This window comes from Rana temporaria, chromosome 2 (assembly GCF_905171775.1).
Source record: "Rana temporaria chromosome 2, aRanTem1.1, whole genome shotgun sequence".
NCBI lineage: Eukaryota > Metazoa > Chordata > Amphibia > Anura > Ranidae > Rana > Rana temporaria.
Genome location: NC_053490.1, coordinates 173,010,243 through 173,034,527, shown reverse-complemented (window position 1 = coordinate 173,034,527; position 24,285 = coordinate 173,010,243). Strand labels below are relative to the sequence as shown.

The 24,285-nt window shown below is 46.0% G+C and overlaps 1 protein-coding gene across 1 annotated transcript in view; it reads left to right on the top strand.

Annotated features, from left to right (window-relative positions):
* The window catches only part of RBM26 (RNA binding motif protein 26), a 109,153-nt gene that overhangs the window by 17,556 nt on the left and 67,312 nt on the right, over positions 1-24,285 (top strand). The window contains exons 3-8 of the mRNA XM_040341429.1: positions 268-404; positions 3,151-3,236; positions 5,533-5,682; positions 5,955-6,166; positions 10,471-10,731; positions 14,008-14,262. Coding sequence (XP_040197363.1) covers positions 268-404; positions 3,151-3,236; positions 5,533-5,682; positions 5,955-6,166; positions 10,471-10,731; positions 14,008-14,262 — 1,101 coding nt within the window. The remainder of the gene's footprint in view (positions 1-267; positions 405-3,150; positions 3,237-5,532; positions 5,683-5,954; positions 6,167-10,470; positions 10,732-14,007; positions 14,263-24,285) is intronic.

Genomic DNA, 24,285 nt, shown 5'->3' with positions numbered 1-24,285 from the left:
TGGTGACAACAATTGACAACCTCAAGCACGGCGCTCCGGTGAAAGGGCTTAATAATTTTTAATATTTTTTTGTTTTAAGCAGGCGAAGCATCAGGAAACCCACTAATGTTTTATCTGTATATTTTATGTTTTTCTGCTACATTTTAACTTTGTCATTTTTGTCCCCAGGCCTTCTAAAGTATAAACAAATCATAAATACTTTTCAGCTGAAGCATTTCTCTATTTGTATTTGTTCAAATTGTTGATTTTTTTTAACATATATTTTAGAAACCCAAGGCTTTGTGGATAAATTATTTGAAGCTGTGGGCAACAAGAGTTACCTCCCACCCCCTGAGCCTACATCAACAGTCACTGTAAGAGAAGAGGTATTGGAACATCAAGAGAGAGAAGTGAGAAGAGAAGAGGTATTCTTATAGATTGTGAATCTTCTTTATTTTATGCTTCTAAAATGGCCACATTCTTTGTTAATGGGCAGTTTTCATGACAGTAAAAGTATCGTATAGAATGTATATCAGTAACTAGGGTTTGCTCCGATACCGATCATTTGCACGAGTACTCGTGCAAATGTTCCGATGCTTAATCTGATACCTGTTGTACTGCGTCCGACGTCCTCAGCATAGCAGGGAGGGCCGGGGAGCCTCACACGATCGGGGTGGGGGTAGTTACAACCACCATAGCTTTACAGGGAGATTGTTGCTTTATTTAAAGGTTAAATTGTAAAAATAATAAAAAAATAAAAATAAAACGCTGTCGCTCCCCCAAATAAGAAAACACTGTAGAAAAAAAATTACAAAAAAATGTAAATGGTAAAATAGAATCAAAATAAAAAACTACTGACGCAGTCCACGCCTTCTCAGTGCCACCTATCAGTGCTGCATATTGGTACCACTGTCGCATGACATTCTAAAAAAGTATCAGTGTTCACGAGTACTGGGGGGGGGGGGGGGTGTGTGTATGGGTGCAACCCTATCTGTAGCAGTCTGTTTAGCCAAATACTGTTAAACTGCTGAGTTAGCTTGGATCGCTGTCTCCTGCCTGAGTTGCAACACTCCTATGAGTCGTGTTTACCCCTTAAGGCGTTACTAAACCCACAACAGTAAAATCAGTCTGTATATGCAGTAAAGCATGCTTGTTATACTCACTGTGGAACCTGAGGGGTTAATCCAGTGCATTGTGTAAAAGGGATGTTTGATTCTGTCTTCCCTGATCCTCCCCTTCTTCCACAGTTCCCAATCCATCTCCTGATAGAACATAGCTTTGGGGGCGCTCTGCACATGCTCAGTTTGCTGTGTACTGCTAGAGGTTTTTTTCCCCCATCAATCCCCCCCCCCTTTTTTTTGGGGGGGGGAATGTATGTGATCAGCACAGGGCCAATCGGCAATGCCCAGACAAAAGTCAGGGGTCCTGCAGTGTCATAGGACAGTCGGAGGAGAATAAAAACTTTAACCTGGAAGATTTGGCTGCTCAATGACCAGGCCATTTTATGTGATACAGCACTGCGTCACATTAACTGAAAATTGTACGGTCGTGCGAAACTGTACCCAAACAAAATTTACGTCCTTTTTTCCCCACCTGGTGCTCACATTGGCTCCGGGTACACTCGTGCACCCCTAGTGGCCAAAAGGCAAAGCCACTAAGGTAACGTCGTTTCGCCCAGCCGTGCCATTCTGCTGCAGTAAAACTGCTGCGGCTAGTCGGCAAGTGGTTAACCAGTGCTCTGCCAGACTGCTAGAAGTCACAAGACTGCTATACACTGCTGATGTGAAAAGATATTTTAGCAGTTTATATTTACTTAAATAATTGCATTTCTGTGTACTGTGGGAGACCAGATATAGTGCATACAGGGTGCTTGGTTTAGTAACACTTTAATTCTCCTTTTTTAGAGGGTTTTTTTTTTTTTTTTTTTTTTTCAGTAGCAGTCTGTTTTAACCAAATACTGGTAAACTGCTTAGTTGTATATGAAGTTATGTTTACATAGCAGGCAAAATGCCACAGCTCCTATTCTCCACTTCTGCTTGGTGCTTACAATTCTGGCTTTGTCCTAAGAGTTAATCAGTCCAATTCTGTCTGCATCCCTGTAGGGAAAAGGAGCTGCATTACATTAAAAAATGGTGGTCCATTCTGCAAAAACAATAACTAACAAAACACACCTACTCACCTTTTTTTGGCTGCAGTGTCAGCATGATGTCCCCCCGCCAGCTCAAAGCCTGAGAACTGAGTGATCATGTGACCGCTCGGTTCTCAGGTCACCTCTGACCACCCTCCTGGGCAAGTTGATTGCAGTTCTGGGCGGAAGGAAGCAAGAGTGGCTGGCTCAGGCTCTCAGTGGCGTGCTGAACGGCTAAGCCTTCTGCCAGTTGGGTATCTGGGTGGATCCTAACATTATTTGGCATACAACTAGAGTCTGGAGAAGCTCGGTTACATCTGCCGACTGCTAGCTTTGGCCCACGGCAAGCAAAGAGTTTGGCCATACTTCTCTCTTAATCACCTCATAGAGCACATTAAGGAACACGGGTCCCTCCTCTTTGCTCCTTATGATTCACTCCTACTATTGTTTGCTACAAAATGATGCTTGCTTGGGGAAGGAGGGGGTATACAGGCTTTCCTTTTGAGCATTGTTTGTCAGTGTCCAGTGTCCTGAAGACAGCAGCGTGACACCTAATAACCGCAAAAAAGAATTTGCGGTATGTAAAAAAAAATTATATATATATATATATTATATATATATAAAATAAAATAAAATAAAATAAATTAGAAAAAAATAATCAATTTCTTTTTTTTTTTTTTCATGGTTGTAGCAGGATTTTAGATTAAGGGCTTTTGTTGACTTTGCGTTACCATACAAGTCTAAAGGAGTAAATAATGCACTTAAAACAGATCAGAAGGAGGTCAAATGAATATGTCAATAAATTGTGGACGATCTCAGAAATGTGTTAGATCGATGCCAATAACATAAGTCTTAACTCTCCTGAATTCAGACCAGTACCCCATTCTGGTACCTTGTAATTGGTTTTGCCATACCTAAAATTTGCAATTATGAATTTAATTGAGTAAGACTGCTGTTAAAAACATACATTTTCCTTATGGCAAATGTATCATATTGTATCTTATGGACTTTGGTTAGAATTTCCCTTTTGTATTTTCTTTTAGAGTAGAGATGAAGATAGGGAGAGAAGAGGCTCAAGAAGAACTAATCACAGTCCCCAGCCTTCGACTACTCGTCATAGAGAAAACAGGTAACTTGATCATAATGGCAGTGACTACATCTTTCTTGGGTCGATCTTGTCCAATAATAAAAAAAAAAAATGAAGTTTCATTGCTACTTGGAGATATCATAAAAATGGATACATTTCATTTAAATAGTTCTGTGTTTTTGTTGTTGTGTCAATGCATTTACTTCTCACTTCACTTGTGCAAGGTGATTAGCTCAAGATCTTGTCCCACTTTCCCATTTCATGCACTAGCACTTTTGTATTGAGCAGTAAATAGCATGTTTCAGTAGGCTTGGATTCTCTGCTAATAACTTGGCTTGCAGTTTAAAGCAAATGTGGGCTGTAGCCCTTGTTCTTTCTGTTCTTGCCATATAGGAGAAATTGGGTGTTTTTTTTTTTTTTTTTTTTTTTTTTTTAGTAAGTGGACCGCAGCCATCGTGATTTATGGATTTACAGCGGGATTTTTTTTAGGGGGAGGGGTATGAGTAGAGCTACTCATTCACGTGCGTTTGTGGAGGGTGCTACCTAGAGGTCTCCTTTAATATTAAAATAATTTCCAGGGTTGTGGGGAAGAGGGACAATGTGCTTTTCTGTGGGGGAGTCACTCCCTGACCAGACGTCCCTTTTGAGGTCCTATGGCCTGGTAGGAGGGGGGTGGAGGTGCAGGTGCAGGCTTGTCTCTCCTCACCTGTCCAGGCCAGCTAGGCAGCATGCTTGAATTTAGAGTTCGGTGTGTTGTCACATTCTGCTCCCCATCACAGAATGCTCCGGAAGTCACGTTCCATCGCCCCCATCTTGCTACACCATACACTCCTGCACAGTAATGATAGAGTGTGAAGGGGGCAAGCGGACATCTTGTTACACCCATCGCAGTTTTAGATTTCACACTTATTTTCAACACAAAACGGAGCTTATATGCCTAAATACAGTATTTTTAAATCCGACGGACTGTTTAGATGTTAAATGTGAAAATCAGAGGTGTTTTGTCACAGGAGCAAACATGTAAGGTCATCAGGTTTGCTGCTGCTTTCAACATTTAAACAGTCCGTCGGATTTCCAAATACTGTCTTTAAGCATATAAGCTCTGTTTTGTGTTGAAAATCAGTCTCATATCTAAAACTCCGGTGGGTATAACAAGATGTCCGCTTGCCCCCTTCACACTCTATCATTACTGTCCAGGAGTGTGGGGTTTAGCAAGATGGCGGCGAAAAAACTTCACTTCTGCAGCATTCTGTGATAGGGAGCAGAATGTGACACTGCACCGGCATGGATTTAATTTTAATTTTTTTCTAGGGACCACACATTTTTTTACAAAGTGGGGGGGGGGGGGAAATAACATTTAAATTGCTGACAAATTGCATAATTCATTGCCGGCTTTTTAAAGCGGTGTCCCCCCCCCCCCAAAAAAAAAAAAAATTAAAAGCCAGCAGCTACACATGCTGCAGCTGGTGGCTTTTAATAATCGGACACTTACCTGTCCTGGAGTCCAGCGATTTCGGCATCGGCGCTCATGTTTGTCGGGTGCTGTCGCCGCCATTGCGGGTTAATTGTAGCCTTTCGACTTCATGCCGGGAACCCAACTGTGCATGCGCGAGGCCCGCTCCTCTCTCCTACTGGCCTGGTGGTCAGGGGAGGAGGAGAGAGCCCCACGGTGACGTTACAGGCTGTGGGCCGGACTCGCGGAAGTGGGAATGGATACCTGTCAAAGACCCCCCCCCCGAAAGGTGCCAATTGTGGCACCGGAGGGGGGGGGGGAGGCATCGGATGAGTGAAAGTGGAACTTTGCTTTAAAAAAAAATAAAAAAAAAATGCACAAAATCCCCTTCAAATGTCCCACAAAAGTAAAAGAAAATCCCAAACTTTGGATTATCACCAGAAGAGGAATAGAGGGGAAATCTTCCAACGGGAGCACTAGTACTGGTGGCCCGTGTGAGAACCAGGGATTCTCTCACTTTTGAGGCATTTCCTTTTGCTTTCTGTTTTTGCTGGGACAGAAAGTAAAGGTAAACCTCCCCAATGGAGCGCACATGACAAAAAAAACCCCTGAAATTATATAGCTCTCCCTTACTTGCTTTTTCAGTTCCCACCAGGAAGCCGACACTGCACACAGCTAATCGCAGGCAATGAGACACTTCCCGGGGGGTACCCGAACATGCCTGAGCCCATTGCTACTATTTGAAGATGAAAAAATGTTTTTGGGCGTTGCTTTAATCTGTATATTCAGAAGGGTCAACCTGATTTCACATTGGTATTGCTGCTGCTCAGCCTCTTGCAACTGTGTCTAATTTTTTAAATCTTTGTATCTGTCACTTCTGAGCAGAGAAAACAACCGAAGACGAAGTAATTCTGACAGAGAGAGCAACTCCACGCAAAACTCTTTAAGGTCTGCAGGACAAGAGCCAAAACAAGATGTTGACACCACATCATCTCGTTTAGGTGGTAGCAAAATACAGAGTTCAAAAACTACAAGGTATAAACTTAGTGTTCTTTTGGATGAGTTATCGTGTAGCTCTTTGAAAATTTGTTTTGGGCAGGGTAAGGCTAGGCTTGAGCTCCAGCTGAATCAGCATTTCTGTATAAGTCCTTGGGTAATATCAACGTGTGTACGAAATCTTTCTGTATAGGTTTCACTGTGAATTTTTTTTTTTACCTAGTTGTTTATTTTATAGGGTTGATTTTGTGTTGTATTACTTTGGAGTTTGGCAGAAAAAAAAATACATATATTTATAATTTTACATTCAGGAGTAGAGATGACCGCAAAAAAGATGACCGTTCTCGTAAAAGGGAGTATGATCGGACTATGCCTCGTCGAGACTCATACAGGGATCGGTACAATAGAAGAAGAGGTAGAAGTCGAAGCTACAGCCGAAGTCGCAGTCGCAGCTGGAGTAAAGAACGACCACGTGAAAGAGAGAGAAGCCGCAGCAGAACAAGGAGTAGGACTAGGAGCAGAGGTTGGCACTTTATAACCTAAAACATCAACTTCAGAAACTTATTGTACAGTTGTGCTCATAAGTTTACATACCCTGGCAGAATTTGATTTCTGGGCCGTTTTTCAGAGAGTATGAATGATGACACAAAAAAAACATTTCTTTCACTCAGAGCCGGTTCACACAGCCGCGGCACGACTTCGGGGGCGACTCTGCAAGTCGTCCTGAAGACGACTTCAGAGGCGACCTGCAAAACGACTTCTGTATAGAAGTCAATGCAGGTCGCCCTGAGCCGCCCCCGAAGTCGTACAGGAACCTTTTTCTAAGTTGGAGCGACTTGCGTCGCTCCTATTAAAACGGTTCCATTGCATTGAATGGGACGCGACTCGTCAGGCGGCTGAGCCGCCTGACGAGTCGCCCCAGTGTGAAACGGCTCTCATGGTTGGTGTTTGGCTGAAGCCATTTTTTTATCAAGCAAATGTTTTGACTCTTTAAATTGTAATGACAGCAGAAACTACCCAAGTGACCCTGATCAAAAGTTTACATACCCCGGTGATTTTGGCCTGATAATATGCAAACAAGTTGACACAAAGGGGTTTTAACGGCTATTAAAGGTAGCCATCCTCATCTGTGATCTGTTTGCTTGTAATTGGTATGTGTGTATAAAAGGTCAATGAGTTTCTGGACTCCTGACATACCCTTGCATCTTTCATCCAGTGCTGCACTGTCGTTTCTGGATTCTGAGTCATTGGGAAAGCTAAAGAATTAAAAATACAAAAAAGTACAGCGCTAAAAGTATGTGTGATCACCAAAAAAATATTGAAAAATTAGTGAAAAATAATTGAATAGTGAAAAGAGAACAATAGTTCAATAAAAGTCCAAAAGGAACTCGAAATCAAATGGATCATATATTGAATAGTGATGTTGAAAGTAGAAATCCTCCACCATAAAGGACACCCGATAAATAAAGATGTAGTCTCCTTACCAGATGATAAGACCGGTATTGCAGCGGTCTTATAGGGCCCGGGGATATTTAAAAGTCCTCCCAAAAGACTAACTCAGATGCTGGAATGAATCTCATAGGCTAAGTGCGTACCACCAAGTATAGTCCCTTCAAGCTCTGAGACTTCTCCAGAGCCTCCCCCATCCTCTAGAACTCCCAATCCTGATTCACTCACTCCTCTGCTGCCAATGTCTTCTCTCTCGGCAGGAAATAGAGAGAAGACTTTTAGCGCTGTACTTTTTTGTATTTTTAGTGTTTTTTACTTTGGTTTTAGGTATTAGGTACTGGCAGCTATTTACACTCAAGTGTTTCACAATATTTTATATGTTAGCGCAGTGTTTTTTTCCCTACCACTAGTGGTCGAAAAAAAGCTAAAGAATTGTCAAAGGATCTGCGGGAAAAGGTAGTTGAACTGTATAAAACAGGAAAGGGATATAAAAAGATTTCCAAGGAATTAAGAATGCCAATCAGCAGTGTTCAAACTCTAATCAAGAAGTGGAAAATAAGGGGATCTGTTGAAACCAAATCATGATCAGGTAGACCAACTAAAGTTTTACACATAACTGCCAGGAAAATAGTTTGGGATGCAAAGAAAACCCACAAATAACTTCAGGTGAAATACAGGACTCTCTGAAAACATGTGGTGTGACTGTTTCAAGATGCACAATAAGGAGGCACTTGAAGAAAGATGGGCTGCATGGTCGAGTCGCCAGAAGAAAGCCATTACTATAAAAATGCCACAAAGTATCCCACTTACAATACGCCAAACGGCACAGAGACAAGCCTCAAACCTTCTGGCACAAAGCCATTTGGAGTGATGAGACCAAAATTGAGCTTTTTGGCCACAACCATAAACGTTACATTTGGAGAAGCGTCAACAAGGCCTATTATGAAAGGTACAGAGGTGGATCGCTGATGTTTTGGAGATGTGTGAGCTACAAAGACAGGAAATTTGGTCAAAATTGTTGGCAAGATGAATGCAGAATATTATCAAAAAATACTGGAGGAACATTTGCATTCATTAGCCAGGAAGCTGTGCATGGGATGTACTTGGACATTCCAACATGACAATGATCCAAAACATCAAGTCGACCTGTCAGTCAGTGAAAGTGATGGAGTGGCTACCTCATTCTCCACTCTGGGGAGATCTCAAACGTGCAGTTCATGCAAGACAGCCCAAGAATTTACAGGTACTGGAGGCTTTTTGCCAAGAGGAATGGGCAGCTTTACCATCTGAGAAGATAAAGGGCCTCATCCACAAATGCAGCAAAAGATTTCAAGCTGTCCTTGATCTTAAAGGGGGCAGTACACTGTATTAAGAACTGGGGTATGTAAACTTTTGATCAGGGTAATTTGGGTTGTAATTGTGATATAAAAAGAGTAAACACAGTTGATTAATAATAAATGGCTCCAGCCAAACACTAACCATGAGTGAAAGAAAAGTTTTTGTGGTGGTGGTCATATTCTCTGAAAAATGGCTAAGAAATCATAAATTCTGCCAGGGTATGTAAACTTATGAGCACAACTGTACAATACTCCACAGAATACTTTTTTTTGTAGATTACAGTTTTTTTTAATTAATGTAGGCAGTGCTTCTAGTACCAGGTGCTGTTTTCTGTCTTTTTTTTATTTTTACAATACATTTTTGAATAATTGCGTGATTGCACTGCTTCTGAACTTTAGTGCAGTAATATATTGGGGATCTCCCCAACTTTAAAACTAAACTCGAAACCAAAAATTGTAATTATTTGCACCTGGTAATTCTGCAAATAATAAGTGTTAGGGAGAGTGAGCACTGTACAGAAAAAAAATAACATTGGTGTTTGTTCTCAGTTCAGCTCACAGAAAGTGACAAGGACACTGCATTTCTGGCAAGGTCAATAGATAGATTCTTAGCCTGGAAAAAATAAATAAAAAATAACAGCTGCAACCATCACACCGAAGGACTGTTAAGCTGCAATATACCGGTATTTCATTTTTATTTTTGAGTTTAGTTATTTTTTAAAATTTTTGTTTTGTGACCGAGTGAATATTGGCAATGATAATCAGTCATATCCTAAGCAACAGTAATCTTTTGTTTGATTCAGAGTAAAGTGACTACAGGTGGTAAATTTAGCCTGTGAGCCGAAGTTTTGCAGACTGGCTTATGTTGCCAGAGCTACAAATGGTATTGTGCCTTATATGGTCTGTGCGGGCACTCTGTAAAACAATACAACAATGCAGAGAGGTGTGGAAAATTTCTTGCATGTTTGCATTTTTCCCCACTGCAGTGGAACTCTCCTGAAGTTTGTCAGTCTGTGCATTGTGTCACAGCTGACCTACGGGACATGGAAATGTATTAAATGCCATTTTAATATATGGACCCTTAACTGTCTAGTAGAGCTGCACGATTCTGGTCAAAATGAGAATCGCGATTTTTTTGCTTAGACTAAAGATCACGATTCTCAAAAACTGAATGCCAGAACCCCCCCCCCCCCCAAATAAACCTGTGATTTATCTGAAAATATGAATATATAAAAGAGACCAGTGATATGTCTATAATGTTAGACCATATAACTCCTATGAAAAAAGCAAAATCAAACTTTGATTCTGCTTTTTTCATAGGAGTTATATGGTCTTAAACATTATAGACATATCACTGGTCTCTTATACATCAGAAGCAGTACTGCCAGCAACCATTGGGTGGCGCATGGATACACGCAGTTGTACAGAACTGTGAGAAAGATTAATACATCAGAAGCAGTACCACCGGCAACCACTGGGTGGCGCATGGATACACACTACAGTTGTACAGATCTGCAAGAGAAGCCCAGGCATCCATCCAGCGGCGCAGGCTGCCGACGTTGGTTCCAATTGCGTTCTAGGCTGGTTACGTGGAACCGTCCGTGAAACAGAAGAATCGCGGGTCATCCCTCAGGGAGATCGCGGGCGGGGAGAATCGAGATTGCGATTCTCCACAATTAATCGTGCAGCTCTACTGTCTAGAGAGCACGCAATGTCGGCACCGCAGCCGGTTCCCTACTGTGCTGCGCTTATTAATTGGTCCGGTGGTGAAGGAAGGAGGAGGGGGCCAACTTCCGAGAGATGGCGCTGGGGCCTTGTCTCCCGAAAGTGGGAAAGGGGACTTTTTAAAAACGGGTCCTCGTTCCACCCTCCCCCTGAAAGGTGCCAAATGTGACACTGGAAGGGGGGAGACAAATAAGCGGAAGTTCCACTTTTGGGTGGAACTCCGCTTTAATGAATTTGTTTGAAAATATCATTTTTTTTTTACCTGTTAATAACAAATATGCTTTTGGCTAATGCTTTCAAAATGATTATTCCACAGATAAAGATTCAGGAAAACCAAAGTATGAGCTTGATCGACCAGAAGCATCAGACACTAACTATCAGGCAGGCTCCTCCATTCCCCACATTGGGTCAGGTCATTACCCTGTTCCAACACTTAGTAGCACAATCACAGTTGTGGCACCATCACATCATGGGAACAGCACAGCTGAAAACTGGCCGGAATTCCATGAAGACCAAGTGGACCATAGTAGTTATGGAAGACCTCCCATTCCCAAAAAGCGCTGTAGAGACTATGATGGTATGTTTTCAGTCTCTGTAGTATGTGTCAAGCTATACATATTGAGATAGGAGTTACGATTTCTATTACTGTGTCTATTGTCCTTTGTTTTACAACGGTTGCTTATACATTTAAAATCCCAGAAATACAGCCATTTTGTAAAGAGTGTAGGCGTACAGTGAGTTAAGTCTAAGGAGCTGCATGCTGTCTCTTGGGCTTATCTTTATTATTTATATCTAAGAGGTTTATTGCCCTGCCTGGAATTGCACTCCAGACACTGGGGCATTGAGAGAGGGGAAAGGCACACAGCAGCTATGAATATAAAGAGTATTCACGCGCTACTGTGGAACAGCTGAATGACAGCTATGACGGGGTTAAGTATGAGTTAACTGCTACAAAACGCTGAGTGTGCATAAATATAAAAAGTAGTGCTGAGCTGTTGATAAAATTATATGCAAAAGTATAAAAACGCACAAGCATAAAAGCAATGATAATCATTGCTTTTATGCTTGTGCGTTTTTATACGCATTGCTTTTATGCTTGTGTGTTTTTATACTTTTGCATATAATTTTATCAACAGCTCAGCAACTTTTATCAACACAGCAACTATGCCCACCCCTCCCCTCTGCTAGCCATTCAGAGAAGCCTTGGTATTTTATGAATGTGTTCACATAATACAAAAGCTTCCGTGAATGGGCAGGAGGGGGTGAGCGTAGCAGCTGCAGCGACTCTCCTGTTCAAGATGTATAGATCTGAAGGATCAGTGCCACTCTCTCTAAACTACAGTGTTGGCTGTCTTCAAGGAGTATTATAAAGCTGTCAGATAAAAATAGTTATAAGCCCAGATGTCATAACGTGCCTTAATTTATTACAAAGGAGATGACTTCCTGGAAATTGGCACAAGCGTCTTTACACAGACTTGTAGTTCAGTGAAGGGGCTGGTGTGGACAGGCCAGTTTTTCGTTGGTGTGCACTGTCGAATGGTAATGCATGTTCAATTGCACCATCATTTTTACACTTTCAGCACAGCTGCTGTAACAGGAAAGTTGAGGTAAGACTAGGAAAATGCAACGTCCGACTTAATATCTATTTCTGTGACTTTAGTTGGGTATTAAAGAAACCACCTGATAAAATGCATACTATAGGCTCACTACTCCTTTGTCCTTTTGAAAATGCTATTTGCTTGATTATGATCCAGTGGCGTCACTACCTTGTGAGTTACTAATCTGGCAAAAGTGTTCAGATCAGAAGTGTGCACTTTTCTTTCCTGTGACCTCAATTGCCGCATGCTTATTTTGGGTCCACAACTCTCTAATAAACTTTTCAGCTGTCAGACCCTGGTATCCACATTTAACCTCAGATGGCCAGACCACTTTTAGTATTTTTCTGTCATGGTTAACTTTTTTTTACCTACACCCTGGAGTTTAGGCAGGGTTGCTCCTCACAAATTTACTTGCCAGGAGTAGTTATCCTGGTTGGTTGATGGAGATCTATTGATTTCTCCCTAAGTTTGGCCTTGTTTTCTTCTACCACTAGATGGCTGGGTACTTGGTGCTACTAGATATGAGAAGGACAACGCAAGGTCAGGTTATGAATATCTGGGGTATGTTAGCCAATGGGCAGTGGTTTTCTTGAATCCCTTGGCCTGCTGGGAGAGCCTATATGTTCGGGTGGAGTCAGGCGATCTAGGTTCTCTGCCACCTGGATGGCTGTCTGCGTGGATGTGTGTTGTATTGCCTGGGCTGCTAGGCCGGAGTTTGGGCCTATCTTGGGCACATCTGTCTGCTAGGCTTTCTGAGGGCCTATCCAGAAGCAAGAGAGCAGCGCAGGTTTGGGACTGCGGCGTGCAGTCCAACCAGATGTGACGGTTCTGCCAGCCGGAGAACCTGTCGTGGTTGGAGGTAGAGGGGAAACTGTCACCACTAAGGGACCAATTTATTACCAGGGACCACAGTGAGTAACTGAAGCAAGTACTGGAGCAGAATTCTCACCATCTGTGGGTGGTAAATAATCAGGAAACAGTGGGTATCAAGCCAGGGACCCAGCCAGCGGAGGTGATGTTTGCAGAGCAACCTTGTGTGCCAAGCTAGGGAAGCTTGAGAGGTATCTAGAGTGCCAAGCTAGGGACCCAGCAGGGAAGTGGGGGTGACGCTTGAGGAGAAGATTGGAGGAGCTCAAGGGATTCGGTGGCAGTGAATCAGTGGGTCTAGTGAAAGACTGGGAGCTCAGTGGGCGAAAGAACTACAAGGAAAAGTTGCAGTGAAAGAGAGGAACTGTTAAGTTTGTGTTAGGAACTGTTAGACTGTTGCCATAAGAGACGGCATGCAGATGTGCAGTCTTGCTGGATGCCTTTCCCTGCATGTCTTCTATCAGTCTGCCAAATGATCTTGCAACTACCTAATGGTGTCCTGGCCCAACCCCCCCCCCCCCAAAAAAAAAAAGATTAAGAGAAATAAACTTTCTTTTGCATTCAAGAAGTGTCTGGCGCACAATAACTTTAAACTTCTCTGCACCCACCATGCCTCGCAACACACTACGTACCGAAGGATGTCCGCTATCTCTTGCCCGGGAGGTTCTCATAAGACCGAATGAGGCCTGGGACCTTGCTACATATGTCGCAGAACACGTAGAATAATAAGATGGTGGTGGTAATTTTTTAACAGAGTTAATGGCAATTATTTGTACGTTTTTAAAATGTGCAAAACTGTTCAGATTGAAGGTACACAAAACTGTAGATCAGCTTGCACTAACAACGAGGCAGTTGGCTTCAGACCTATGCATTGCAGTAATGTCCAATCCACAGTATTGGACAAGCATACATTTTAGCACAATGCAGCACTTTTAAACTCCGTTGCACAACAAGGTGCATAAAGTTAAATGAAATTCAAGCCCTGTGATGCGTTGTAAGAGCTCACTGCAAAACGTGCGCTATGCATACTAGCATGCACATTAAATGGGCTGTTTTTTGCTGTACTGCAGTGCACCAGTACTCATAATGTTCATTACTGCAATGTGCATAGTGCACGTGTGTGTGTTTGTAATTTTTCTAAACCTTGACTAGCTAAAACATGTTCATTATAAATTCAAGAAGGAATTAAGTGTAAATGCACATGATGCTAGAGCCACATTGCTAGCATCAGAATACATCTATTTTTCTCTATATTTGTTTGGAAGTTCCCTACATACATTACACATGGACATTGTGCAGAATTAGTGTTAAGATAAGTCGGTATCTTTTTCCAATTCATTTACATGGAGCGGAAATTTGTTAATTTTTCAATCTGCTTCTATTTTCAGAAAAAGGATTTTGTATGAGAGGGGATATGTGTCCATTTGATCATGGTAGTGATCCTGTGGTTGTTGAAGATGTCAACCTACCTGGAATACTGCCGTTCCCAGCACAGCCACCTGTTGTAGACGGACCACCTCCACCAGGTCTTCCACCCCCACCCACGCTTCTTACTCCTCCTGTTCCTCCTCCTCCTGTAAATTTGCGACCTCCTCCAGTTCCTCCACCGGGCCCTCTGCCACCCAGCCTTCCACCAGTATCAGGTAATTCTTTGTGTAAATTTTTGCTACATGTTGTAACTATTATATTCTAAAATAATGGCATTGTACCAAAAGCAAGTTTTTTCTTTCTTTATCGTACATCACGGGACACAGAGCTGCATATTCATTACTATGTGGGTTATAGAGTCTACCTTCAGGTGATGGACACTGGTGTAATCAATTAAACAGGAAGTTCCCTCCCTATATAACCCCTCCCCTACTGGGAGTTCCTCAGTTTTTTCATCAGTGTCTAAGGTGTTGGTCACGAGTTAACATGTGCTCTTAGGAGCTCCACTGGAGGGATCCATGCTGGATGTAAAAAGCCTCCATAAATCCGGATCCGTCCAAGGTGCTTCATAGCCAAAGTGGACGGTACCCGGGCCTCGGTACGAAGAACGAGGTTTAGCCTATAATGCCTCTCTGCGGAGGGCTGGATCCTGGGTTCCAGAACTTTGTGCCTTCTAAGGACCAAATGTTTTTTCTGCTGCCAGGGTGCTATATAGGTCCAGGGGTGTGGTGTTCCTGCCATGGACCCCGGTCCCTGAAGGTCTAGGACTATACCCACGGTGAAGGGGGAAGATTGGGCCTCTTGCTTGGCAATACCCTGCAGCGTGGAAAGGTAAGAGAGGGACCTACGGGACTTGGTTCGACAGTAGGTCTTCTGTAGGGGACTATGGGTCTCGCCTATATTATGTTTTTATGCATGGGCAATGTAAACCACAATGTCTTTTGAGACGGGATGGCTCAGGGCACCCATATACCTCCCCTAGCCGGCATGTAGCCTGGGCCACTATGTCTGTTCAGACAGGATGGCTGTAGTACCCATATATCTCCCCTTGAAGGGGCTGGTACATAAAAAAAAAAAAAAAAAATGCCCTTAATCCTATGCAAAGCATTGTCTTCCATGAGTAGCTGCAAGTCTTATCTGTTTTTCCACTACTATGGGCAGTAAAAGACATGCCTGATGTTTTCGCTTACCATGCTTTCCAAAGACGGAAGCTTAAGTGTTAACTGGTCTATTGTGCGTCCCACTTCCTCAGCTTCAGGCTCTACCATGTCGCACGTGCTCACCGGCTCAGTGCAGTCGCAGAGAGGGCTCTTCAAAAAGGCCCAGACGTCAGAGCTCTGTAAAGCTAGGGGGACACAAACGCAAGCACCTTGTGTGAGTTGGATACAGATTCATCTAAGACGCCTACTCCGCATCTAGCTGTGCAGATTAGCAGGCATTGTTGCTGCCAGACTATGTTCAGCTGTTGATGCACCTGGGTTAAGCTCCTCTGCTTTTAGCTTAGGACTTTGGTCTCCCCATTAAATAAGGTCAGGGGTAGGAATATAAAAAGGAATCGCCACCTGAACCTGGTGACCCCTTATTCTCCCCTGTAGAGACAGCTCACAGATTGAGCCATCAGACCTGTCAGGCAATCAATGCAGCCTCCCCCAACATTGCAGCCACTCTGCATGTGTTTTGTTTTCTCTTTCGTTCATAGACGGACACAGCATCCTTTGACCTTAGGGTTATGCTTCTTCCTACCAGGAGATTTAGGCAGAATTCTACAGCACTTAAGGTGTTAAAAACTTTCCTTCATGCCGCTCCTCCCAGGGGGCGTGGCTCCCCCAGGCATAACCCCCACTCTGCTTTAGCAGCCTCAGTTTGTTTCTGCCTAACCGTCAGGAGAGTCAGGCTCTCTCTGGAGTCCTGGACTCTGGAGTTTTTTCTTGCAAATTTTTTTTGCTTTTTGCGAGTTTTTCCTCGCTTTTTTATTTTATTTTTGAATCCTGCGATTCTTCTATCAACAGCCGACTGGGTGACAGGCTGGGTCCTCGACCCTTGTAGTCCCCCCAGGTTCGGCCTTCGAGCGTGTGCCGGCCCTCAGCTCCGCTTTGGGACGTCCACGACAGGCCCCATTGCTCCAGGGGCGGCCGGGGAACTTCGGTTCTAGGGCACACATATGACCGGTCTCTATGGCCTTGTCACAGTGTGTCTGGCTGACAACCATGCCGTTCGCGGACGTTGGTTCTGTCTGGGATACCTCCAGCCGGGTAGTCGCAGGACAGGTAAGTAGTGGCCCCTTACTCAGGTAAGTGGTCTGGCTGGAATGTTTTCCCTTGGGAGGTCGACTGAGGGTTTTTCCCTGCTTTCCTCTCTCCCTTATTCCTCTCCCTCCTTCCCCCTTTGGGTGACGGCTGTGCAGGGGGTTTTTTTCTCTGGGGCTCATTTTTTTCACTCGTGGTATGGCTGGGGCTGTTCTGTGTCACTGCAGGGGACTGTGGTGGACATTCTGGGCATTTTTGTGTGTGCTGTGTGCTGTTTTGGTGTACTGTCATTTTTGGGTACACTGTCTTTTTAAAACTGCGCAACGGCGGCCATTTTGCCGGAGCCGCGCTTGTATTATTCGGCGGCCATTTTCTTGTGGCCGGCGCCGTTTTCAGCACTAGTTCGGCCTCTAGTGGCCGTTTCGGCGGGGAAAAAAGACCGCGAATCATCTGAGGGGACAGACGCAGCGCTGCAGCTTCTCCTCAGCACACACTTGCCTTCACAGACCGCGCTGTACCAGAGGGTGGTGAGTCTCAGGGGGCCCCATACTGTGCTCTAGCGGCCGGGAGGTGACCTGTGGGGGACTTTTTTCCTGCCATTGGCAGTGGGGGTGACACGGCAGCTGCAATATGGAGCCTGAATCAGGCCCCTCATTCCTCACAATGCCGGAATTAACCCTTAAGCGCCCCTTCCCCTGCCACATCTGTTGAGTCGGTGTCGGCTGTCCTGGAGTCTTTTTCTCACCAGGTTTGGAGCAGCCAGTGCTCGGTTGGGGGGTAAAAAGCGCCCCCCCCAGAGGCTGTTTCTGGGGATATCTCTGACGCAGAATCTGATGCTTCTGGTTCTGTCATGTCAGAGGATGCGGGCTTAACCCACATGGACAGCGAGGATGACTCTGCTGCGGAGTCTGCTGACAAGGAATTTGTTGGAGCTCTTATTACTGCGGTGCGTGAGACTCTTCATTTAGAGGATGTGGCGGAGACACCAGCGGTGTCAGTCCCTTTTGGATTCCGCAAACCACCGCGTACCGCTAAGGTATTCCCCTGTGTTCCTTATTTGGACAATTTGTTGTATAAGGAATGGGATACACCGCAAAAGGCTTTTACTATTCCTAAAAGCTTTGATACCCGTTACCCCCTGGAGGAGGACTTTTAAAAAAAAAAAAAAAAAAAAAAAAAAAAGTGGGTCACTCCTCCGTCGGTGGACCCTCCTGTGTCCAGACTGAGTAAGGCTACTATGTTGCCTGTGGAGGGGGCTCCTGCTTTCAAGGACCCCGCTGATAGGAGAGTGGAGGCCGTGGCCCGCTCCCTGTTCTCGGTGGTGGGTTCGGCGGTAAGGCCGGCTCTGGCCGGCGCCCTGGTTGCTCAGACGCTAACTGAAAGGGCGAAGCTCCTGCTGCAGGATCTGGAGGTCTAGGGTGCTTCCGAGTCCTCTAGGGACCTGGCTGAACAGTTGATTCAGGGTCAGAAGTTTCTCTGCGAGGCGGATATGGATTAGATTCCTTTGCTTTCCAGGGCTTCTGTCTACGCAGTGGTTCTGCGCCGCCTTATATGGCTGAAGTGCTGGTCGGCTGACCAGTCCTCAAAAAAGGCCTTGATAGATTTGCCTTTTAAGGGCGGACGGCTTTTGGGGGCATCCCTGGATGACATCATTAAGGATGCCACTGGAGGTAAGAGCACCTTGCTCCCTCAGTCGGGGAAGGGTAGGGAACCTCGCCGCAAGCAAGGTCCTACTTTTACTACCCCCTAAGCGGTTTTTTTCGTGCGGCTGGAAAAGGTCCGCAAGGTGCAAAAGCCCTTGCTGCCGGGCGTAAGCGCCCCTGGTTCAAAAAACCGAACAAGCCTGCGGACAAGCCTGCTTCCGCATGAAGGTCTGCCCCCGCCCGGGTCTCGGGTGGGGGGACGGCTTCACGACTTCGTGGATCGGTGGAATTCTCTTCTATCCGACCGTTGGGTTTGCGAGGTGGTCGCCTCGGGGTACAAGATAGAGTTCCTTTCTTGTCCCCCAAACAGACATCCAACCTCCAGCTTCCTCCGGATAGCCCTGTCCGGGGCTGTCCAGGATCTTCGGTGGTTGTGCCGGTCCCCTCGCTGGAACGGTTTCGGGGGTTCTACTCCAATCTGTTCGTGGTCCCCAAGAAGGGAGGGGTTCGCCCTATCCTGGACCTAAAGGCCCTCAACTCCTTTGTCAAGGTGCAGCGATTCAGGGTGGAGTCGGTCCGTTCTATCATAGCGTCCCTCCACCAGGGGGACTTCATGGCGTCCTTAGACATCATGGACGCATACCTGCATGTTCCCGTTGGCACAAGCCACCAAAGGTATCTGCGCTTTGCGATCGGGGAGGACCACTATCAATTCGTGGCCCTCCCGTTCGGGCTGGCGTCGGCACCACGGGTGTTCACCAAGGTGCTCGCCCCGATCCTGGCCTTGCTACGGCAGCGAGGGATCGCTATCGTGGGATACCTGGACGACCTTCTCCTGAGAGCTTCTTCAGGCTCAGAGTTAGAGGAGGACGTGTCCATCACGTGTCGGACTCTGCAGGAGTTCGGCTGGTTTTCTGAATCTCAGAAAATCAGTGTTGGTTCCGTCCCAGAGGCTGGAACACCTGGGGCTGGTTTTGGATTCGGGGGAGACAAAAGTGTTCCTCCCATCGCAAAACCTGCTGACCCTGCAATCTGCAGTGAGACAGTTGTTGACCCAGAAGTGGTCATCTCTTCGCTTCTGCATGCGGGTTCTGGGTCTGATGGTGGCCTCCTTCGAGGCGGTTCTGTATGCCCAATTCCACACCAGGGTACTACAGAAGGAGATTCTGTCACGATGGGACAGGGTCCCATCTTCTCTGGATCGCCAGATTCGGTTGAGCCATCTGGCCAAATCTTCCCTGGCATGGTGGCTGACGTCTCCGGTGCTTCGGTCCGGGAAGTCTTTTCTTCCGTGCCGCTGGACAGTGGTCACGACGGATGCCAGCCTCTTCGGCTGGGGGGGCGTCTGGGGCACCCAGTCAGCCCAGGGGCGCTGGACTCGGGAGGAGTCCCGCCTGCCGATCAATATCCTGGAGCTCCGAGCAATCAAGCTGTGCCTTGTCAGGTGGTCGCTGGAGCTACAGGGCCGTCCTGTCAGGATCCAGTCCGACAACGCCACGGCCGTGGCGTACATCAATCATCAGGGCGGCACAAGGAGCTCGGCCGCGGCGACGGAGGTCGCTCACATACTTCGGTGGGCCGAAAGGTCCGTTCCGGCCCTGTCGGCGGTATACATTCCGGGAGTTCTGAATTGGCAAGCCGACTCCCTAAGTCGCATGACTCTGGATCAAGGGGAGTGGTCTCTCCACCCGGAGGTGTTTCAGATCCTGTGCCAAAAATGGGGCACTCCAGACGTGGACCTTCTGGCGTCCCGTCTCAATCGGAAGGTACCACGGTTTGTGGCTAGGTCAAGGGACCCGTGGGCAGACGCGTCAGACGCGTTAGTGGCTCCCTGGGTCAATATCACCTGATTTACGCCTTCCCTCCTCTAAGGCTCCTACCCCGCCTGCTGCGCAGGGTGGAAGCCGAAGGTATTCCAACGATCCTGATCGCCCCGGATTGGCCGCGTCGCTCTTGGTACGCGGACCTGGTACGTCTGGTGACAGACGCCCCCTGGCGTCTGCCTCTGAGGGAAGATCTCCTGTCTCAGGGCCCGATCTTCCATCCTGCTTTACGGTCACTGGCTTTAACGGCGTGGCTGTTGAAAACCAGGTACTGAAGGACCGGGGCCTGTCGGGCCCGGTAATCTCTACCATGCTGCGTGCACGGAAGTCCACTTCTCGAAAAATTTACCATCGTACATGGAAAGCATACATCTCTATGTGTGAGGAGATGAAGTGGCACCCCCGTACTTACGTGGTGTCCCGGATCCTGCTGTTCCTACAGCGGGGAGTGGACCAGGCTCTTGCCTTGAGCACGATCAAGAGTCAGATTTCTGCTCAGGCTGTTTATTTTCAGCGTCCCTTGGCAGCGAATTCTTTGGTTCGCACGTTTGTGCAGGGGGTCCGGCATGTGGCCCCCCCGGTGCGCCCTCCGCTACCTTCTTGGGACTTGAACTTGGTCCTCTCGGCGCTTCAGCGTGCCCCCTTTGAGGACATTCGGGAGATCCCCTTGCTGACTTTGTCGCAGAAGGTGGTCTTTCTGGTAGCTATTACCTCTATCAGACGAGTGTCTGAACTGGCGGCCTTGTATTGCAAGGCCCCCTACTTGGTCATCCATCAGGATAAGGCGGTGCTGCGCCCGCAGCCCTCTTTTCTTCCGAAGGTCGTTTCGGCCTTTCACATTAACGAGGACATTGTTGTTCCATCATTATGTCCTCAGCCGAAGAACCCGAAGGAGGCCTCTTTACATTCTCTGGATGTGGTTCGGGCCCTTCGAGTTTACTTGTCGGCGACAGCTCCGTTCCGGAAGTCGGACTCGCTGTTCGTGTCTGTGTCCGGTCCCAGTAAGGGCCTGGCAGTCTCGTCGGCCACCATTTCCAGGTGGATCCGACAGGTTGTGCTTCAGGCCTTCGCCCTGAAGGGGCGGGCGCCTCCCTTTCGGGTCATGGCGCATTCGACCAGGGCGATCGGGGCCTCCTGGGCTTCCGACACCAAGCCTCTGTGTTACAGGTGTGTAAGGCAGCGACCTGGTCGTCGGTCCACACTTTTTCAAAGTTTTATAAGGTGGATGTGAGTGCATCTTCTGATGCCTCCTTCGGCCGCAGGGTGTTACAGGCGGCAGTTTAAGGTTGGAGTTCCTCCGTTGAGTAACTCCGATTTTGTTTGGGGTGTAACCTGTTTTTGCTGTGTTATTTTCCCACCCCTCGAATTTTTTTGACACTGCTTGGGGACGTCCCTAAGGTCAAAGGATGCTGTGTCCGTCTATGAACGAAAGAGAAAAAAGGATTTTTGTACTCACCGTAAAATCCATTTCTCTGAGTTCATAGACGGACACAGCACCCACCCCTCCTTTGTTTGTACTGCTTGTTACGAACTGAGGCTGCTAAAGCAGAGTGGGGGTTATGCCTGGGGGAGCCACGCCCCCTGGGAGGAGCGGCATGAAGGAAAGTTTTTAACACCTTAAGTGCTGTAGAATTCTGCCTAAATCTCCTGGTAGGAAGAAGCATAACCCTAAGGTCAAAGGATGCTGTGTCCGTCTATGAACTCAGAGAAATGGATTTTACGGTGAGTACAAAAATCCTTTTTTTTGCATCACATTTGTTGTTCTACAAGAGGTTAACTGCTATGTTCGCAGCATCCTCACAAGAAGCAAAAAAAAAAAAAAAAAAAAAAAGCAGGGTGTGTCCCTTTTCCTGCTTTAATCCTTAAACAAAGGGATTAGAAGAGCTGGGGATGAAGGTTCACTGTCAGAGGACAGGAGACAGGAGCTGCAGCCTAACGAGGAGAGGCTATCAATAGCCCTACAGGTTCTGATTGCACCTGCAGTCTTTTCAGAGATTCATGCTGCATATAATTTCCCTCTGCCTACTCGGCCAAAGCCTCTATCTTCTCCTTAGAGTGTAAAGAGAGGTTTTCCTATAGGTGGCTAGTAAGACCTCCATATGGTCCTCAGCCTGGTGTCGGCTTCAGGCTAACCAAATGCACATCTGAGGGATGCACAGTTGCTGGTACACATTGCTAACGTCTCTTAATTGAGGAAACGCACATCTACAGAGGATAACTTCCTTTTTACCAGTCCGCATGTTGCATAAGATACATGAGTTTGGAATGCATGTGGGATAAAAACAAGTAACAAAGCATGTTTTATTGTGGATCGCATAAGGATACATGTTTCTGTCTGTATGGTGTTGCATGTTTGTTAGAGTTGCATAGAAATGCTTGAGTGCATAAAGATGCTAGTTACCTGATCACTCAAGTCCTGGATTACCCAAGGATATTGGGTCACACAGAGATACTTGTTTCCACAGAAAAGCCTAAAATCGCATAAAGACGTTTGTATGTATAAAAATGCTGGATCACACACACATGGTTACCTGATCACCCAAATCCTTGATTACCCAAGGATGTTTGGTCACACAGAAGTGGTTTGTTTCCACAGAAATGCCTAAAATCGCATAAAGTTGCTTGGATGCAAAAAAGATGCTGCATCACACATGGTTACCTGATCATCTGCGTCCTGGATTACCCAAGGATATTTGGTCACACAGAGAGGCTTGTTTCCACAGAAGTGCCTAAGTTCGCATAAAGATGCTTGTATGCATAAAAATGCTGGAATCACACATGATTACCTGATCACCCAAGTCCTTGATTCCCCAAGGATATTTGGTCACACAGAGAGGCTTGTTTCCACAGAAATGCCTAGAATCGCATAAAGAGGCTTGAAGGCATAAAAATGCTGAATCACACATGATTACCCGATCACCCAAGTCCTTGATTACTCGAGGATATTTTGGTCGCACAGAGAGGCTTGTTTCTACAAAAATGCCTAAATATCGCTTAAAGATGCTTGAATGCAAAAATAAGCTGGATCACACATGGTTGTCGGATCAACAGCGTCCTGGATTACCCAAGGATACTTGATCACATAGAGAGGCTTGTTTCACAGAAATGACTAAAGTCGCATTAAGATGCTTGAGTGCATAAGGATGCTGGATCGCACAGGGGTGCTTGGTCACACAAGAGTCCTTGGTCACACAAGGGTTCTTGTCCGCACAGTAGTGCTTAAAATGCATAAGATGTTGATCGCATGGAAGATGCTGAATCGCATAAGGATGCATGATTACTTTAAAGTTGTACATGGCGGCCTAATTAAGCAATACAGGATTCCTTGTGTTTGCATAGAAATACGTGTCTGCATGGGTTCATGTTGCACATTGTTGCATAACACGTTTATATCGCATGCTTGCTTGCAAGATGCTTGTTCCAGAGCACACATGCTATATGCATGTTTTTCTTAAAACATATTTATATGAATTCATGCTTCCAGGAACACACGCTGCCATGTACACACACTTCCATTGAGGCATATGGCTTTAACACTTGCCACATACACACATGGGGAGCCAGTTGCATATGTGTTTATTTACTTGGGTCTGCAGAGGTTGTCTGCGTTTCGCAGGGGAACAGCACTATCTCCAGTTGGTGGTCTTGCCCTTTTGGGTTAGCCTCCGTGCCTGGGTTGTCAGGGTGCTAGGGCCCGCCTCTAGCAGGTCTGTAGGCCCAGGGTATAGCAGTAATGGCATACCGAAGCAAACTCCTGCTGATGGGTCAGTCAGTAGCATGGCTGGACCTAAGGGTGTCCAGCATGGTCAAGTATCTGGAACTCTAAAGATACATTCTTTCATTTGACAAGAAGCTGGGTATGTTTGGCACAGTCCAAAAAGGAGAGTTTTTTTTTTTTTTTTGGCCTCAGACAAGACCATCGCTATAAGAAAACTGGTCTATGTGGTCACGGCAAGGAACAGTTCCTTACTTTTGGCCTTTTGATTAAGGCACTAGGGAAGATGCTGGCTTCATTCAAGACAGTTCCCTATACTAACTTTTATTCAGGGCTGTTATAAACAGTATTTTGTCGGCCTAGAAAGAGTGGATCTTGACCTAGCATTATCCAAAGAACCCGGTCCCAGAGATATGCTGGAATTCCTCTTGGTGATTCTTAACTAAAAGGGTTTGCCAGGTCAGGAAGAGACCATGGCCCAGGGGAAGTAGTCAAGCTCCAAGGGAGCCTTATCTGTCAGCTAGAGCTACCGATGGAGCATCTGGCTTAGGGGCCTGAACGTTCAGGTGGCAGGTTGGTTCTGTCAGAGTACAATCAGACTATGCCATACTAGTGATTTACTTAATTTACCAAGGAGGAGCTTGTGCCTTGCCTATTGGCATTCGTCATTTCATGAAATGCAGAATTGGCAGGCGATTCGCTGGAGCCGTCAACAAGTGTCTCCGGGAGAATGACCTCTACACCCCGACTGTTTTCCTGACCAAATGTCACAGAAATAGTACCCTGTACATATGATGTATTGGCGTCCAGG